The following is a 15,493-nucleotide window of genomic DNA, read 5'->3' as shown; positions in this document are numbered from 1 at the left end:
GGAAACGAGGAAGGAGGGGGGGCGTCAGACTTCAGTTAAAACGCTGACAGTTGCCGCGCATCCCGCTCCCACCAATACTCCTCGCAAGCGTTCAGTCACTAAGGAACAAGATCGATGAGCTGCAGGCAAATGCAAACTATTTACACAAATACAGAGAAGCCTGTATCCTCGCCTTCAGAGACATGGTTGACTTCCTCGGACACCGATGTGGATTTAACAATCAGAGGCTTTGGGGCGCCTGTCAGGTTAGACAGGGATACTGTAGCCATGGGGAAGTCTCAAGGGGGAGGTGTCTGTGTATATATAAACCAGCAGTGGTGCAATAATGTCGCTGTAAGGGCATCCATATGCACTGCCGGCATCGAGCTGCTCTCTGTATCTGTTTGCCCTTTCTATCTCGCCAGAGAATTTCCTCAGATCTTTGTGACTGTGGTATACATACACCCGAAAGCAAACATACAAACTGCTGCTGACACTATTTATGAAGTGACTCAAAGACTTGAGTCCATCTCCCCTGATGCCCTTTGCTTACTCATGGGAGACTTAATTCATTGCAGACTGAGCAAGAGTCTTTTATCAGTACGTCACTTGTCCAACAAGGAAAAATAAGACACTAGGGCCCTGTCCAAATTCTCCCCCTTCCCCTAGATTTTGCGCGTTTGCCAAAGGGGTAGGGTGTCCCAATACTTAAGGGAGCAAGGGAGAGTGCTGTTTTTTCCTTAAAATCAACCCTTGAATGCTAGCCAGCTCGGTAGCTGACTTGCAGCTAAGGGCACCCAAAGCAAGTGTTCTTGTTAAGGGGAGAGAAATGGAACTGGGCCTAGATCTGCCTCCGCTTGGGTCCTCTAACCATAGTTCTTTCAACCTGGCCCCCTGTACAAACCATAACTGAAGAGGGAAAAACCAAAGACTAGAGAGACAAGGGTTTGGAATGAAGAGTCTGTTTCCAGATTACAAGGATGTTTTGAATGCACTAATTGGACTGTTTATTGACTCTGCCCTAAATATTGATGTACTGACTGAACTGTGTGTAGTTATATCACTTTTTGCAAGGACAGTGTGGTTCCCAAAAAATATGCTAAAGTGTACCCAAATGACAAACCTTAGGTAACCTCATCCTTGAGACGTGGGCTGCTAAATAAACACAATGCCTTTAGTAAGGGTGTTGAAAGTGAAAAAAGGGAGGCGATTAGGGAGGTGAGAGCAGATTTCAAGAGGGCTAAAATACGATTAAGCAGCAACAATTTGAAAGCAGCATGGGATGGAGTAAAACATATGACAGGCACAAAAAAGAAAATAAGCCTATCCACATCCCAGGCTATGAGAGTAATAGTGACTTATCAGAAGCACTAAATTCCCTTTATTCACGTTTTGATATTCATAATTTTACAGACAAAATTCACAAATTAGGGGAAGGACCAGAGCTGTCTGAGCCAGCCCCACTTTTATTTAATCAGGACGATGTCAGGAACTTGTTTAAGAAAAATTAAAACAAGTCCAGGGCCTGATGGGATCCCGGGTAAAATGCTCAAACATTGTTCTGAGCAACTCAGTGGAGTGTTCATAGATATATTTAAAATGTCTCTGGGGCAGAAAAGGGTTCCGGCAATATGGAAGGCATCCATTATTGTTCCTGTGCCAAAAAGTAACACCCCCAGGAACTTAGAATAGAATAGAATAGAATAGAGTAGAAGCTTTATTTGTCATTGCATAAAATACAGTAGTATTTTGTGTTTTGTTGTGTTGAGTATCAACACAACGAAATTCCAGTTGCCACTCTTTTTTTAAAAAAGAGCAATAAATAGTTAATAAATAAATAAATAAGTAAACATACAGAAAAACATCCCCAACATGCTCCGCACTCTCTTTTTCTCACACACACTCACCCAGCCCCAAACGCAGCACAACATTTACACACCGAAATACCCTCCAACCCTCCCAGACAGAACACCCTCCAGCACACATGTTTAAAACTAGCCGCAGCCTAATAGCAAGAAAAGTGCCTAGTGCATAGGTGCACAGAATGCAATATTGTCCAGAGGTGTTTGTGGTTGATCATAGCAAGGGAGGGGAAGATTGGGGGGGTGGGGGGGTGGCCATAGTTTGCAGAGGGTTCTTTTTTTGGTTTAGTGAACATATGGCCCAGGGGAAGAAACTGTTGGTTAGTCTGGCGGTGTGTGCATTTATTGACCTGAAACGCCTTCCGGAGGGAAGCAGGTTGAACAGGTCTGGTCCTGTTGAGGCAGAGGGAGTCGGCGAGCTCTTCCAGGGAGGGCAGAGGGCAGCCTATGATCTTTTGGGCTGTGCCTGTGATCCTCTGCAGAGCCTTCCTGTCTGCTGCAGAGCAACCCGCATACCAAGCTGTAATGCAAAAGGTGAGTATGCTTTCTATGAATGACCGGTAGAAGGACACCTGCAGCTTCTGTTCAAGATGGTTTTTCCTGAGAATTCTCAGGAAGTGTAGTCGCTGCTGGGCCTTCTTAGTTATTGCTTTGGTGTTGATGGACCAGGTGAGATCTTCGAAGATGTGTACCCCTAGGAATTTGAATGATGACACCCTTTCCACACAGTCGCCGTTCAGGTGGAGTAGGGCATGTGCAGTGCGGTTGCGTCTGAAGTCTATGATGATCTCCTTAGTTTTTGTTGTGTTGAGAAGTAGCTTGTTGGATGAGCACCAAGTTGAGAGTTACCAACTTGGTGCTAGAATCCAGCTACAAAGGACTTATTCTTTTGATTTTGTTTGTTATTTTCTAAAGCTTTATTTTGTATCAAATGTCAATGTTTTATGATGAAAGGCATTACAATTGTATGTAATGTAACGTCAACCAACACCAACTCCCTTCGTGAGTCATTAGTGTTTAACTTCTTAAGAACCTGGATTGATGCTAGCATCCTATCTGCTCCTTCCGGCTAAGACCACGGGTGCTACACATGCTTTATATTGCAGTAAACATGGTCAAGAGTGTTGTTCTTTCTGGTGGCACATTTCACATATTGGGTGAACAAAGGGAGGACAGCCTTTAAGCATGCTTGATTAAAATCACCTATATGAATACTATATGAACCCCATCTGGGTGGGCCTGTAGTTGTTTACTTATGCACCCATGAAGATAACCGAGGACTATATTCACATTATCGGCTGGGGGTATGTACAAAGCCGTGATGGTAACAGTTAACTCCCTAGGTAAGTAGAAGGGGCGGCAGATGACAGTTAATGCCAGAAATGAGGGGAACAGTATTTGTGAGTTGCATGGCTTTGTGGACACCAGTCATCATTCCTGTCGCCATTCCTGTCGTGACGGTGAATGGTGCGGCCTGCTAGCTGCACTGCGTTATCGAGGATAGCAGGATGGAGCCAGGTTTCAGTCAGGATCAACGCACAGCAGTCCCGGACAAAGGAAGGGAACGGGGATGGACAACAGTCCATGGAGACCCCGGTGTCCTCGATATCTCGGGTGGTATGTTGTTAGCTTGTTGAAAATAGTCTGTGACTGACTGACCTCAGACCAGTAGCTCTGACCAGCTCTGAAGGCTTTTGAAAAGTTGATTAAGGTTGAACTAGGGGACCGCCGTTCATTCCGACATAATCCCACTCCGACATTGACGTCTAATTGTCGGAGTGGCTTCCACTTCCACTTCCATTGTTTTCAAACGTCCCACCACTCCGACAATTTCTGTTTCCATTGTCGTGTCCAGTGACGGTACTTTACTTTTTTTCAAACTACCTGCCATTCCGACATGAGGTCATTAATATAAATGTCATTACTATTATCATTGTACTTTAATTAATTAATATGATTATTTCTTAGTTTCATGCGCTGTAGTGTCCTTACACTGACATTCATCATTGGGGATAGTTGCCGACCCTCATGGATCTTTGGCCCAAGACATGACAGGACAGACATGGGAATTTCGGTTATTTTTACAAGAGCCAGCCCTTTGGGCTCCCAAACGGCTCTTCATATTAACTTTATTACTTATACCTTTTATAATTCAGCCAAATGTAGCCCGTTTTGACTTACGTTTGTATGTGTAGGCCTATATATCACTTCAATTATTCAATACATCTTATTAGTATCTAAAGTAAAAATTACATTTTCTAATATCAATAAATTACTGTAACCGATGCACTAGATCCCATGCAGTTTGCTTATAGGGCGGGGAGGGGCGTTGAGGACGCTCAAATCACACTGCTCAACCTTCTTTTTAGCCACCTGGAACGAGCAGGCACATACGCCAGGCTGTTATTCTTAGATTTTTCATCTGCTTTTAATACCATACAGCCACATGTTTTAGCTAAGAAACTATTGACTGATTTTAAACTGGACAGTCTTTTTGTAGCTCGGATCATTGACTTTTTAACAAATAGTTCACAGAAGTAAGGGTTAATGGCTGTCATTCAGAGCGAGGCCTCTCCTTCACTGGCTTTCCCCAGGGTTGTTTCCTGTCGCCGTTGCTGTACATCCTCTCCACCAATGACTGTAGAAGCCAGCACACGGATAGGCACATTCTTAAATTTGCTGATGACACGGTCATTGTCTACTCCACAATAGGGCTGCAACTAACAACTACTTTGATAATTAGTCGATTATTAGTTCAATTAATCGATTATTAATCGGATAAAAGGACAAAAACGACATTTCTATCCTTTCCAGTATTTTATTCAAAAAACAAATGTAAAAGGTATAAAGTGCACTTCAGTTTGTAGCTAACTGTTTTTAATAGTTAAACAAAAACACAATATATATAGGTTTTGACACATTTCACATAGCAGGCCTTTCCAAACAAAAACAAAGTCTTCTGTTTAAAAAAGGGAGGTGATTTGGCTGAAAACAGCCATTTAGCAAACAGGCTTTACTAAATGGCTCTTCAACAACAGGCCATGAGGTAGAATTGGAGTATGAAAGAATGGTTCTGCAGGAACACCCTCACTCTCACTTACTTACTGAAGTCACTTAAGAAACTGTGCATTGCAATGCAAAAATGTAAGCATGTCCACATGCTCTGGGCTAAGGCTGGCTCTCTTCTTGGAAGCGATGTTGCCTGCTGCAGAGAAGAGGCGCTCAGATGGTGTTGAGGTACCAGGAATGCATAGGTAGGACTTTGCTAACATGGCCAAGGTGGGATATCTATTCTCATTAGCCTTCCACCAATGTAATGGATTTTCCCCCTTGGGAAGGGGCTTCTCTCCAAAGTATGTGAGGACCTCGTTCCTCACTTGGCTATTGAGATCCTCACCTTCCCCCTCTTCTTCACTGCTGGTTCCAGAATCAAGGAGTGAGTAAAGTAGAGAAACAGAAGTTGTAGGTGCAGGAGCAGCTACAGTAATGGTGGAGGTGACACTGATTTGCTTATGGACACCATCACGCTGCTGCTGATGATCCTTTCTCACTTCGAATGCCTGTGTTTGCACTTTGGCTTGCACCTTAAAGACCTGCTCAGGTGTCAGAAACCTCAGTTTCCTGAAGCTCTTCAAGTAGGTTCCACTGGTCGGCTTTTAAGTCAAGGTACCGTTTGCCTTTCTGTGTAACAGTCGAGTCGGAAAGCGTGGCAGTTACAGGCCACCTTTGCTCAAGCAGTCGGCTAATCATATAGAATGTGCTGTTCCATCTAGTGCTTACATCCTGAACAAGCTTGTGCTGAGGTGTTCCCATTTGTTGCTGTTTTTGTCTCAGTTTGTTGCAGGCTAGCTCACTTCTTCTGAAGTGTTCCACAAGACACCTTGCAGCCCCAACTGCTTTTTCAATGCTTGAGTGCTTCAGTGAAGAATTGATCACCAGCTGCAAGGTGTGGCCAGCGCAGTGGACTGAGGACCACCCATGCTTCTCCTCTAGTACTTTTGCTGCAGCCACAATATTGGCACCATTGTCATGCACAATAGCAATAATTTTGCTTGGGGGAATTTCAAACCTGGCTACTATCTCTTCCAACCATTCTGCAATGCTGGATGCCGTATGTCTTTCCTCTAGTGGCATGGTCGTAAGGCAGATTGACTTCATGTTCCATTCGTCTCCAATGTAATGGCATGTAATGCCAAGGTAGGCTTCCGTGGCTACACTTGTCCACACATCAGTGGTGAGAGTAATTTTGCTCTGGGTGGCTTTTATGTTACTCTTCACTGCTTGGAATGTCTGTTCGTACTTCCTCTCCATCAGTTTGGTAAAATGGGTCCTCGAGGGAAGAGTGTAACCAGGGTTGAGGACGTGAATCATTTGTCTGAAACCGTCATCCTCCACCATTGATAGTGGCCTTATGTCAGTTACCAACATATTCAGGATACCATCAGTCAATGCAGCGGCTTGCTGTGGTGTGCAGACCTTCCTTTGAACAAAGTCAGTAATGTTGGGTTGTGTCTTTCTGAAATGAGAGAAACCATATAATGAACGTACATATTAGCACCATTTACATGTAACTCAATACATACTTTGTTGATTTAATTAATAATTGCTGATGTAAAAGGCAAATAAAGACAATTCCACCATATAAAAAACGAAATAAAATAAATGGACATTGGGGATGCAGCATACAGCAAAAATAAAACGCAAATGTAACTAATCAGATCAGAACTGGATCAGATATTGTTCAAGTTTCTGTTGTGAAGTAATAAAGGATTCACTTTAGACTGCCAGCAAGATATATTCCAGCAACTCCATAACGTTAGTTATACTAAAGTGTCTCTCCAACCTAAATAGATTTTAATAGCTTTATTGGTGGCCCGGCTACATTGATCCATTATGAAACAAACCGGATATATTTCTGTCTGTTACATTTATTTCGAAATTGGTAACGTGCGTTTTCTCCATCAAAACAGAGTCAAATCTGCCGGAGACCAACACATTATCAGCCCCGAATTGCAACAAATGGATACTCAAACTAAAGAGCTGGCGTGCTGAACTCGTGAATGCCTATTGCGACCCAAAACAACACAAAAAATAAAGTCGTCGCACTCTGTCTGCGCTCTGTTAAAACAATCAGATTACACCTCATTAACAAAAGATTAAAAACACACGTACACAGACACGACGGATCAATGGACCCGGGCTATGGATTTATAAAGTTACGTACCGTGAGGTTCCTTCATCCACGGCTCCAACATGTTTCCTCGTCAGGTGCTCCAGCAGTGAAGTTGTACTACTGTGGAGAAGGTATTGATGTCCCTTTTATCCAATGTCCTCACCTTTTCATGTATTGCCTGGTATGGCAGCATCAGTGTGAAGGACCAAAACCACATGAGTCATATTGTGAAGGTAGCTGGAAAGTTATTAGGAACGCCACAGACTCCTCTGACGTATATATTTGAGGAACAGGTCGTCTGTAAAGCCAACTCAATTTTAGACTGTAAAAGCCACTCCCTTCACCTTTTTGGAGGTTTTCCCCTCAGGCCGGAGATTCGAGTCCCTTTTTGTAGATGCAATAGGACCAAAAACGAATTTCTACCTAGGGCAATATCCTTGCTAAATTTGCACACTACTGAATTCCAGACTTGACTGTTGTGTGTTGGCTGTGAGTCTTATGTGTATTGGTCATTGTTGATGTCTTAATGTATTTCTTGTATGCTTTTATCTGTTAATCTGTCTGCAAACCAAGTTTCCCTTTGGGATAATAATAAACCTACTACTACTACTATAGTATTCTAGACTAAAAAATACCATGTCCAGTGACAATGATAGTGGTGAGAGGTGTGCATTCTTTTTGGGTAGATAGACTCTGATCAATGCTGTGTACTTATGCACAACATTTCTTCAACCTCACATCATCCTGCCAGCATCCCATGAGCTACGATAACCCTGTTACCTCATAACAAAGAGAAGTCAACAAGACAGCAAAAAAAACAAACTCCCCTTCAAAATACCAAACAATAACATTACTAGCTTGACAATTATATTAGGTAAAAAGTGCTTATGAGATTTTTGGATGCCAAAAATGATAAAATAAACTAAAAACCTTACCATAAAGGTGAATATCTTTTTTCAAGATTCAGCAAACAAAGCACATCTCACATCCATCCATCCAAGTAGTATGGCTGATTGGACTCAGATGGCACTGTGTTTATAAAGCTTTTCCATTTCCAGATCATTACTAAGATCTTCTCTATTTACTGGAGTAATAAGTGATGTAAATTATTTTAGTCTATTTTAGTGACATGTCTACTTCTAATGACATGTTTCAAGCTAACAACAGTTATGAATGGTTTCTTCTCCACATAATGGACAACACCATATAATGCTTTATGAGTTTGTAGATAGGTTAAAGAACTACAAACATGGCCACTCTGCCATTACCGCCAAAGTCAAGAGAGACCAAAGGTTTACCTGGGTAAATTAGAACCTGTAGGCGTGTCTTATTTACCATTCTGCCCGCTTCCAATATAATCTGTTGTGTTACCGGTGTTCGCCAGATGCTCCATGAACCACCTCCAGATCGCAAGCTTGTTTACCTTGTGTCTCTGTTAGAATAAACATTTACCACTCTCATACCTAGCCCGAGTCATATCTAGCCCGAGACGAAGGATCAAATTAGTTTTTCATCATAAGGTAATGTCTCAATTCCACATGAAGCTCATGTTAACTGATTGAGCTTCAGGCATTAGCCAGATCCATATATTCCATGTACATTTACATTTAGGGCATTTAGCAGACGCTTTTATCCAAAACGACTTACAATAAGTACATTTGTCTTACATTTGTACATTTTACATTTGTCTTGCTTTTATCGTGAAGCACATTGAGTTTATGCTTGCCATATGAAATGTGCTATATAAATAAAATTGACATTGACATTGACATTGTCATAAGAAGTGAAACAATATATAGCCTGCATCGTGCATTTCTTTCTGATAACAGCACACCTAGTCGTGGATTATCCCTTATATACACTATACTGTACTATCCATTACTATGATATACTCAACATATGCTCCAATTGTACTTGATGGTTCACCGACTGGCCAGCCAACACTATTTGAGCACCACTGTCTGTGCTTTTGATTTGATAGGACTGTGTGGGTCGCCCAGAATTAACATTTCAATGGAAAAAACTTTTTGGGAAGGAAACAGAAATGTGTTTGTTCCCTCAAGAGGCTCCGTGGCTCACCTCGTCGGGCGAGTGTTTTGTATTTCAAACCTTGGTTCCATTCAGCACATCTTGACCCAGTAGTCCCTTCATCATATCTGCATCAGAGTGTACGAAGGTTGAGTTTTCTGGTTGAAATCCATTACCAAAAGCAGTATAACAGCGTTCAGTTCATAAAGCACAAAAAAACAAAGGAGTGCCTCCAATAACCCTGTTCCTTTTGATTTTCATGCAACATTTTATGAGCGGACGCAGTGATTGCCACAGGGAGGACTTTATGAGCTGAGCTGGATTTGACGACGGCCCTCTATATGGATCAGTAGGGACACGGACAAGCAGGCGTCAGAAAGCAACAGCCAAAAGATGAACTGCGGCCAGCAGTACATCCATACCCTAGGTGACAGGACCACTCTTTCACTGCCACCTTCAGTCTCTCAGATATCGTCGCATGGACCCCCCCTTCACTGCCTCCCACTGCATGCAATCATCTGGTCCATTAGTCTTCTTAAGTGTTAAACCCGCCCCCTGGATGCTTTAGTGCTGCGTGCACCAGATCTGTCTGTCAACAGCTAATGGACAAAAACCCAATAAAACGACAGAGAGAGCCGAGCCCCGTCATTTCGTACGGCCATTTGATGTTGTCATGATGTTTTCTATATCCTTCTTGTGTGTGTTTGTGTGTTTTATTTAATAACAGGGGGCGTCATACCATAAAGAATGGAGAAAAAAACTTGTCTGTGAAGTCAGGAGGAAAGGTTATCACATGTTGTTTTAAAGGTTTGTCTACTGCTCCAATTCTTTCTGCTCCGCGTGAGTTATTTTTGAAATGTAAGGTTTTAACTAGCCATTTTCTAAGGGTATGTTGTTGGGGTTTTTCTTTCTTCCTTGATCAAAACACCCCCAGGATCCAGCAGCGTCTACATCCAGCGCCCGCCAAGTGTTCAAAGATGCTTGAGAAGCTGTGGTATCGATTCGCTAGCACTCTCCTCTCCTCCTTCCTATACAACAACAGCACACCATCCATGGTGCGAGTTACGGCCTCCAGAGCCTTGACATGCTAGCGAGGAGTGACTAGTGTCTGTATTAACCGTCCGCCTCCTCCCCATGTTCAGACAGCCGTGGACAAACAAACAGGGGAAGGAAATTAAAAAAGCCCAACAAACTGAAGAAAAAGCCCCTCTCTCAGGGATGCTGGCATCTGTCAGGTGTTTCTCTCTGTTCCTTCAAGGTTTGAAACATAGTTGTCAGTTGTTGCGGCCAAATCCAACAGCTGCTATTTACAGGGTGTTGAAGCTAGCCAATGGACCAGTGGAACAGATGCTAAGGCCTGCGCTCAATACCTCACTCAGTCACAAATCACAATAGTGCGTTGATTTTGCTCCTCTGTGTATTTATAAAACAAAACGCAATACATGTTTTATATTGTCTGAATGCAGTAGCGAACCGTGACTCTTAAACCTTGGCCCTCTGACCCCCCTTCCCCCATCACGAAAAAAGCAAACCACCAGCTTAGCTTACTGTGTCCTCTCTATAGTACTGCAAAAGTTACCTATGACAATTCCAGCTCTGAAACAAAAATTAATACGCTAGTCCAGCCTTAGCAATGCAACAAGCAAACAGCACAGAGAGAGTGAGAGTTATCACCAAAACTAAACAGCTATCTCTTAAGCTTAAGCAAAATGCAAATCCTCCTGACAAATAATCGCATCATCACACAAGCTGTGTGTGCACTTCAGTAGAATATGACAACGGCCCGGGGTGCAAAACGCATGACAGCAGTTAGCCCTACCACACAAAACCAACAAAATTTCATGTAAGCCACAATTGCCGCTTTTCCACCGACAGTATCAGGCACGTTGCGTTTCCATCTAATAAAGAACCTCTTCAACGTGGGCGAGTCGTAGAAAAGAACTTCTCCAACATGGGCGGGTCGTCATTAGGTTTTAATCCCGGGAGACGGGATTCCCGGGAAATCTGAATCTGATCAAGACTATTTCCTGATTCCCGGGAAAGGTTATGATGGGAAATAAAATAAAAATAAAAAGCGCAATGACTGCGCGTCTATTGTTGTCATACGGTAACGTTGATTGAGGCGAAACTCGAGCCTTGGGAAAGGAATGACACAAAAACGAAACAGCGATCCGTGTCCCCCTCGGGAGCCGATCCGTGGACTCCAGCCACGCCCGACACACACTTTGGTTTCTCACGGTCCATGGTTCTGAAGTCTGTCACTGCTGTGTGCGCGCTGTCATGATACAGCGCGCACATATGGGCTTAAATTTGTCTCATTAATATCTGTAAACGCACAGATGGTGATCTACAAATATTTTTGATTTGCACACGTGTTTTACTATCCACAAATACAAATTTCTAATTTGTAACTTTTTTTACAAATACGGGTGTACTTGTAAATATATTGTGTTTTTGTAAATACACAATTTTCCATTTGTAAAAACAAAAAAGCCAAAATTCTGCAAAATTCTGCTCGTGAAGTATGACATTCCATACATTCATGGCATTTGTGGATCATTACTCACGCACGTGCATCTCTTTCCTCACTTACGCATTTGAGACGTTCTTGTCGAAGATCCGCACAGATCCACAAGCAAATTGCTCGTGATTCGCAAGTGACCTGCCCTCCTCACAAGAAGGTGGCAGTGTTGTTGTATGCATACAAATATTCCTTCCGCAAACACAAATTTAGGATTTGTAACTCGTGTGTTGGTTTTTACAAATAAATGTGTATTTGTAAAAAGTAAGGCATTCGTAAAACTGAAAATTCTGCTCGTTAAGTGTGATTCAGCATTTGTGGATCATTACTCACGCACACGCATCTCTTTCCTCACTTACGCATTTTTGAGACATTCTTGTTGAAGATCCACACAAATCCATAAGCAAATAGCTTGTGATTCACAAATGGCCCGCCCTCCTCAACCAGTAGGTGGCAGTGTTGTTCCATGCATTGATGTAGCTATGGTTCAACCCGGTATCACGCCAAAGCGTGAAATAGATAGGTTGGTCTAGGGATGTCACGATACCAGAAATTTAGTAGTCGATACCAATACCAGTGAAATTCCACGATTCTCGATACCCAATTCGATACCACGGTCAAAAACAAAACAATAAATCCCATGTACTTTATTTATTAAAAACATTTAAACATTACAAAAAACAGTGGCACTGGCATGTAGCCTTCAAGTAATGAATAAAAATAAACCACTATTAACATTACAAAAAAAGAACAGTGGACAGTGTAGCGTTCAAGTAATAATAATAAAAATAATAATAATACGCGCTGAAAGCAGGCAGTCATGCAGCTATGCGGCTCGCGTTTACACTTGCGTGCATGGCGGGGTTTAAAACATAACTTCCAACCTAATATTAAGTAATATAACGCAGGTGCGCAAGGCAGCCACAGGAGACGAGACGCCAACAGTTTTTGGTGAAATGTTTACGTAGTCTTTATTATCTGACGGGGAAATGCAATATTTTAGGGCTGATTCACCATTAAACGTCTTTTTAATAACATTTCTAGCGAAAAATATACTTTATACTGCCGACTCCTCCGGCTGCTCTGCCGGCGGAGCAGTCCGCATACGACCGAGAGGTCGGAACAATGGAGCGTCGGAGAAATGATATGGACCTGAAGTGAACTGACAGCTGTCTGCCTAAACATTGCTTTCTCCTCCATGTCGCGTTTCAATCTGGACTTCAGAGAGTCAAAGCCAAAGTTAATTTCCCCCAATTCCTTTTCCCCATGGGCGAGATAAACCCGACTAGGAGTCTTTACTTGTTGTGGAAGTACCAGAGAGTCTGAGAACCCGATGCAGTCTGTAAGATTCATAATATCAGAGAATACCCCCGTCAGTTCGGCCGCGGCGCAATGAATGAATAAACATTTAGAAAAACATGGACTTTTAATTCAGCCTTGGGTTAAATCGAAGCGTAGTGTGTAGTGAATGCACGTTGATGATGATATACTCCTTATAGGGGGTAACTACATTGGCACGACACCGGCTTCCTCCATCTTCTGCGCCAGCTTTTAAAATAAATCCCCGACCCAAAGTTAGTTGACAGCTGTCTGCTGAAAACATCTTTCTCCCACCGGAGCAGCCCCTCCGCCGCCCATCCGTATACATTCCCCGCCGCAGCGCAATGAATGAATGAATAAAGATCGTAAAAAAACATTTATTTTGACAGATGTGCCCGAAGTTACTACTTTACAACCTCGTTGATGACCCACATTTAGAAAAACATGTACTTTTAATGCAGCCTTGGGTGAAATGGAAGCGTAGTGTCCGTGTGCACCTTTAATGAATGCATGCCATGTGCGCTCCCACGGCTGGGACACAATTCTTATAGGGGGTAACTACATTCACCGGCTTCCTCCATCTTCTGCGGCACCTTTTTAAATAAATCGCTGTTTCTCGTTATCCCTTATCCGACGGTGGCGACAACAACAACAAGACTATCGTCTCCTTCTACTTCCGGCTCACGGCCCCGGGAAAAGATCTGGAGCATGCACAGAACGCAAATCAACGCATAAGCCAATTCGATTGGCTACATGCACGCTTAGCTCGACTATGAATCGCATTATCTAGGGGTCTTAACTCGACTATGAGTAAGCCAATTCGATTCGAGTATAGCTCGACTAAGGTGTATACATGCATCTTAGTAATCCAATCATAGTTGGACTAAGCCAATAAGTCGACTTTCTTGAGTGTCATGTAAACGCACTGACAGTCTCACTCCGAGAACGTCAAAATCCGACTAGTGGCGAGGGCACTTTAGCGTCAGTCACTGACGGGAAAGGTACCCTTTGGCATCCCCTGCAGACAGAGAGGGGGTTGAATTCACTACAATGTAATGCCATCCCGTCGATGTTTGACGTTCAGAGCGGGTGCTCCAGCAGCCCATTCACTCCAGTATTAACCTGACTATGGCTCTAGTAGACGTTGTGAGCATCTTTCCTATTGGATCTTTCCTATTGGATAGTTATTAGGATTTTTTAACCTACTGGTTGAGGAGGGCGGGCCATTTGTGAATCACGAGCTATTTGCTTATGGATTTGTGTGGATCTTCGACAAGAATGTCTCAAAAATGCGTAAGTGAGGAAAGAGATGCGTGTGCGTGAGCAATGATCAACAGATTCTGAATCACACTTCACAAGCAGAATTTTCAGTTTTACGAATGCCTTTTTTTTTACGAATACACATTTATTTGTAAAAAACCAACACACAAGTTAGGCTACAAATCCTAAATTTGTGTTTGTAGAAGGAATATTTGTATGCATAAAACAACACTGCCACCTACTTGTGAGGAGGGCAGGCCACTTGTGAATCACAAGCTATTTGCTTGTGGATCTGTGCGGATCTTCGACAAGAACGTCTCAAAAATGCGTAAGTGAGGAAAGAGATGCGCGTGCGTGAGTAATGATCCACAAATGCTGAGTCATACTTCACGAGCAGAATTTTCAGTTTTGCAAATGGCTTTTTTGTTTTTACAAATCGAAAATTGTGTATTTACAAAAACACAATATATTTACAAGTACATCCGTATTTGTAAAAAACAAAATACAAGTTACAAATTAGAAATTTGTATTTGTGAATAGCAAAACACTTGTGCAAATCAAAAATATTTGTAGATCACCCTCTGCGTTTACAGATATTAATGAGACTAATTTAAGCCCATACACACATCATTATGTAGTGAACCTCAGTAGGGGTTGTGAACACAGCCTTTCTTAGCTCCTCCCCCCTGCACCCAGGTGCATTATAAAAAGGGCCAAGATGGCCGAACTCGACCTCTGCTGGTTGCCTACCAGGGTGGTGAGTTGGGTCCCCTCTTTTTAACAGTTTTCAGTTACAATTTTCCCTTTTTATTAATTTGTGTTTCTTGTTTTTAGGATCTCCTGCTGCTGTTCTGTTTTGGTTTTGTTTTGGTTCTGTTTTGATATTTTCTTTTGTTTGCTTTGGTTAAGTTTGCGTTGTGTTATTTCCCGTTTTCTGTGTCATTGTTTTGACAATTGAGTTGTTGGTTTACTTAACCTTTTGTTTTGTTGTTTGGTTTAGTTTGGTTTTATTCCAGTTTTCTTTATTTAGTGTTTCATCATTTCATCATTATTGTATTAAAATAAACATTATATATATATATATATCGTCTCTGCCTCTTTTAGATTTTCGAACCTGTGTCCTTATAATTTCTGTATCGTAATAGTTTATTTTCTTTGTTTTATTTCCTGGGGTGCAATTCCCCAGGTGGCGTTGTCGGTCCCTCTTTAGTTACCTTCCCTCCCCTTTATATTGAGTTTTTATAGAGTCCCGCCACATTTTGGCGTTGACGGCAGGATTTCTTTTGAGGCAGAGACTTGTAGTTATTTTTTTCCACAACCCAATTTATTTGTATATAGCTTGTTAGGGTT

General features: G+C 42.3%; 1 protein-coding gene across 1 annotated transcript; it reads right to left on the bottom strand.

Moving 5' to 3' along the window:
• Nucleotides 1–5,438: 5,438 nt before the first annotated feature.
• LOC311368771 (E3 SUMO-protein ligase ZBED1-like) lies at nucleotides 5,439–5,999 on the bottom strand (the record flags this gene model as incomplete). Its single annotated transcript, XM_084487550.1, has 1 exon — nucleotides 5,439–5,999. The coding sequence occupies one exon, from the start codon at nucleotides 5,997–5,999 to the stop codon at nucleotides 5,439–5,441; it is 561 nt and encodes a 186-aa protein (XP_084343676.1).
• Nucleotides 6,000–15,493: the final 9,494 nt, after the last annotated feature.

This window comes from Micromesistius poutassou (genome assembly GCF_964030765.1).
Source record: "Micromesistius poutassou genome assembly, chromosome: 23".
Lineage (NCBI taxonomy): Eukaryota > Metazoa > Chordata > Actinopteri > Gadiformes > Gadidae > Micromesistius > Micromesistius poutassou.
Note: the sequence above shows the minus strand (reverse complement) of the source record. Positions and strands in the feature narration are given on the sequence as shown.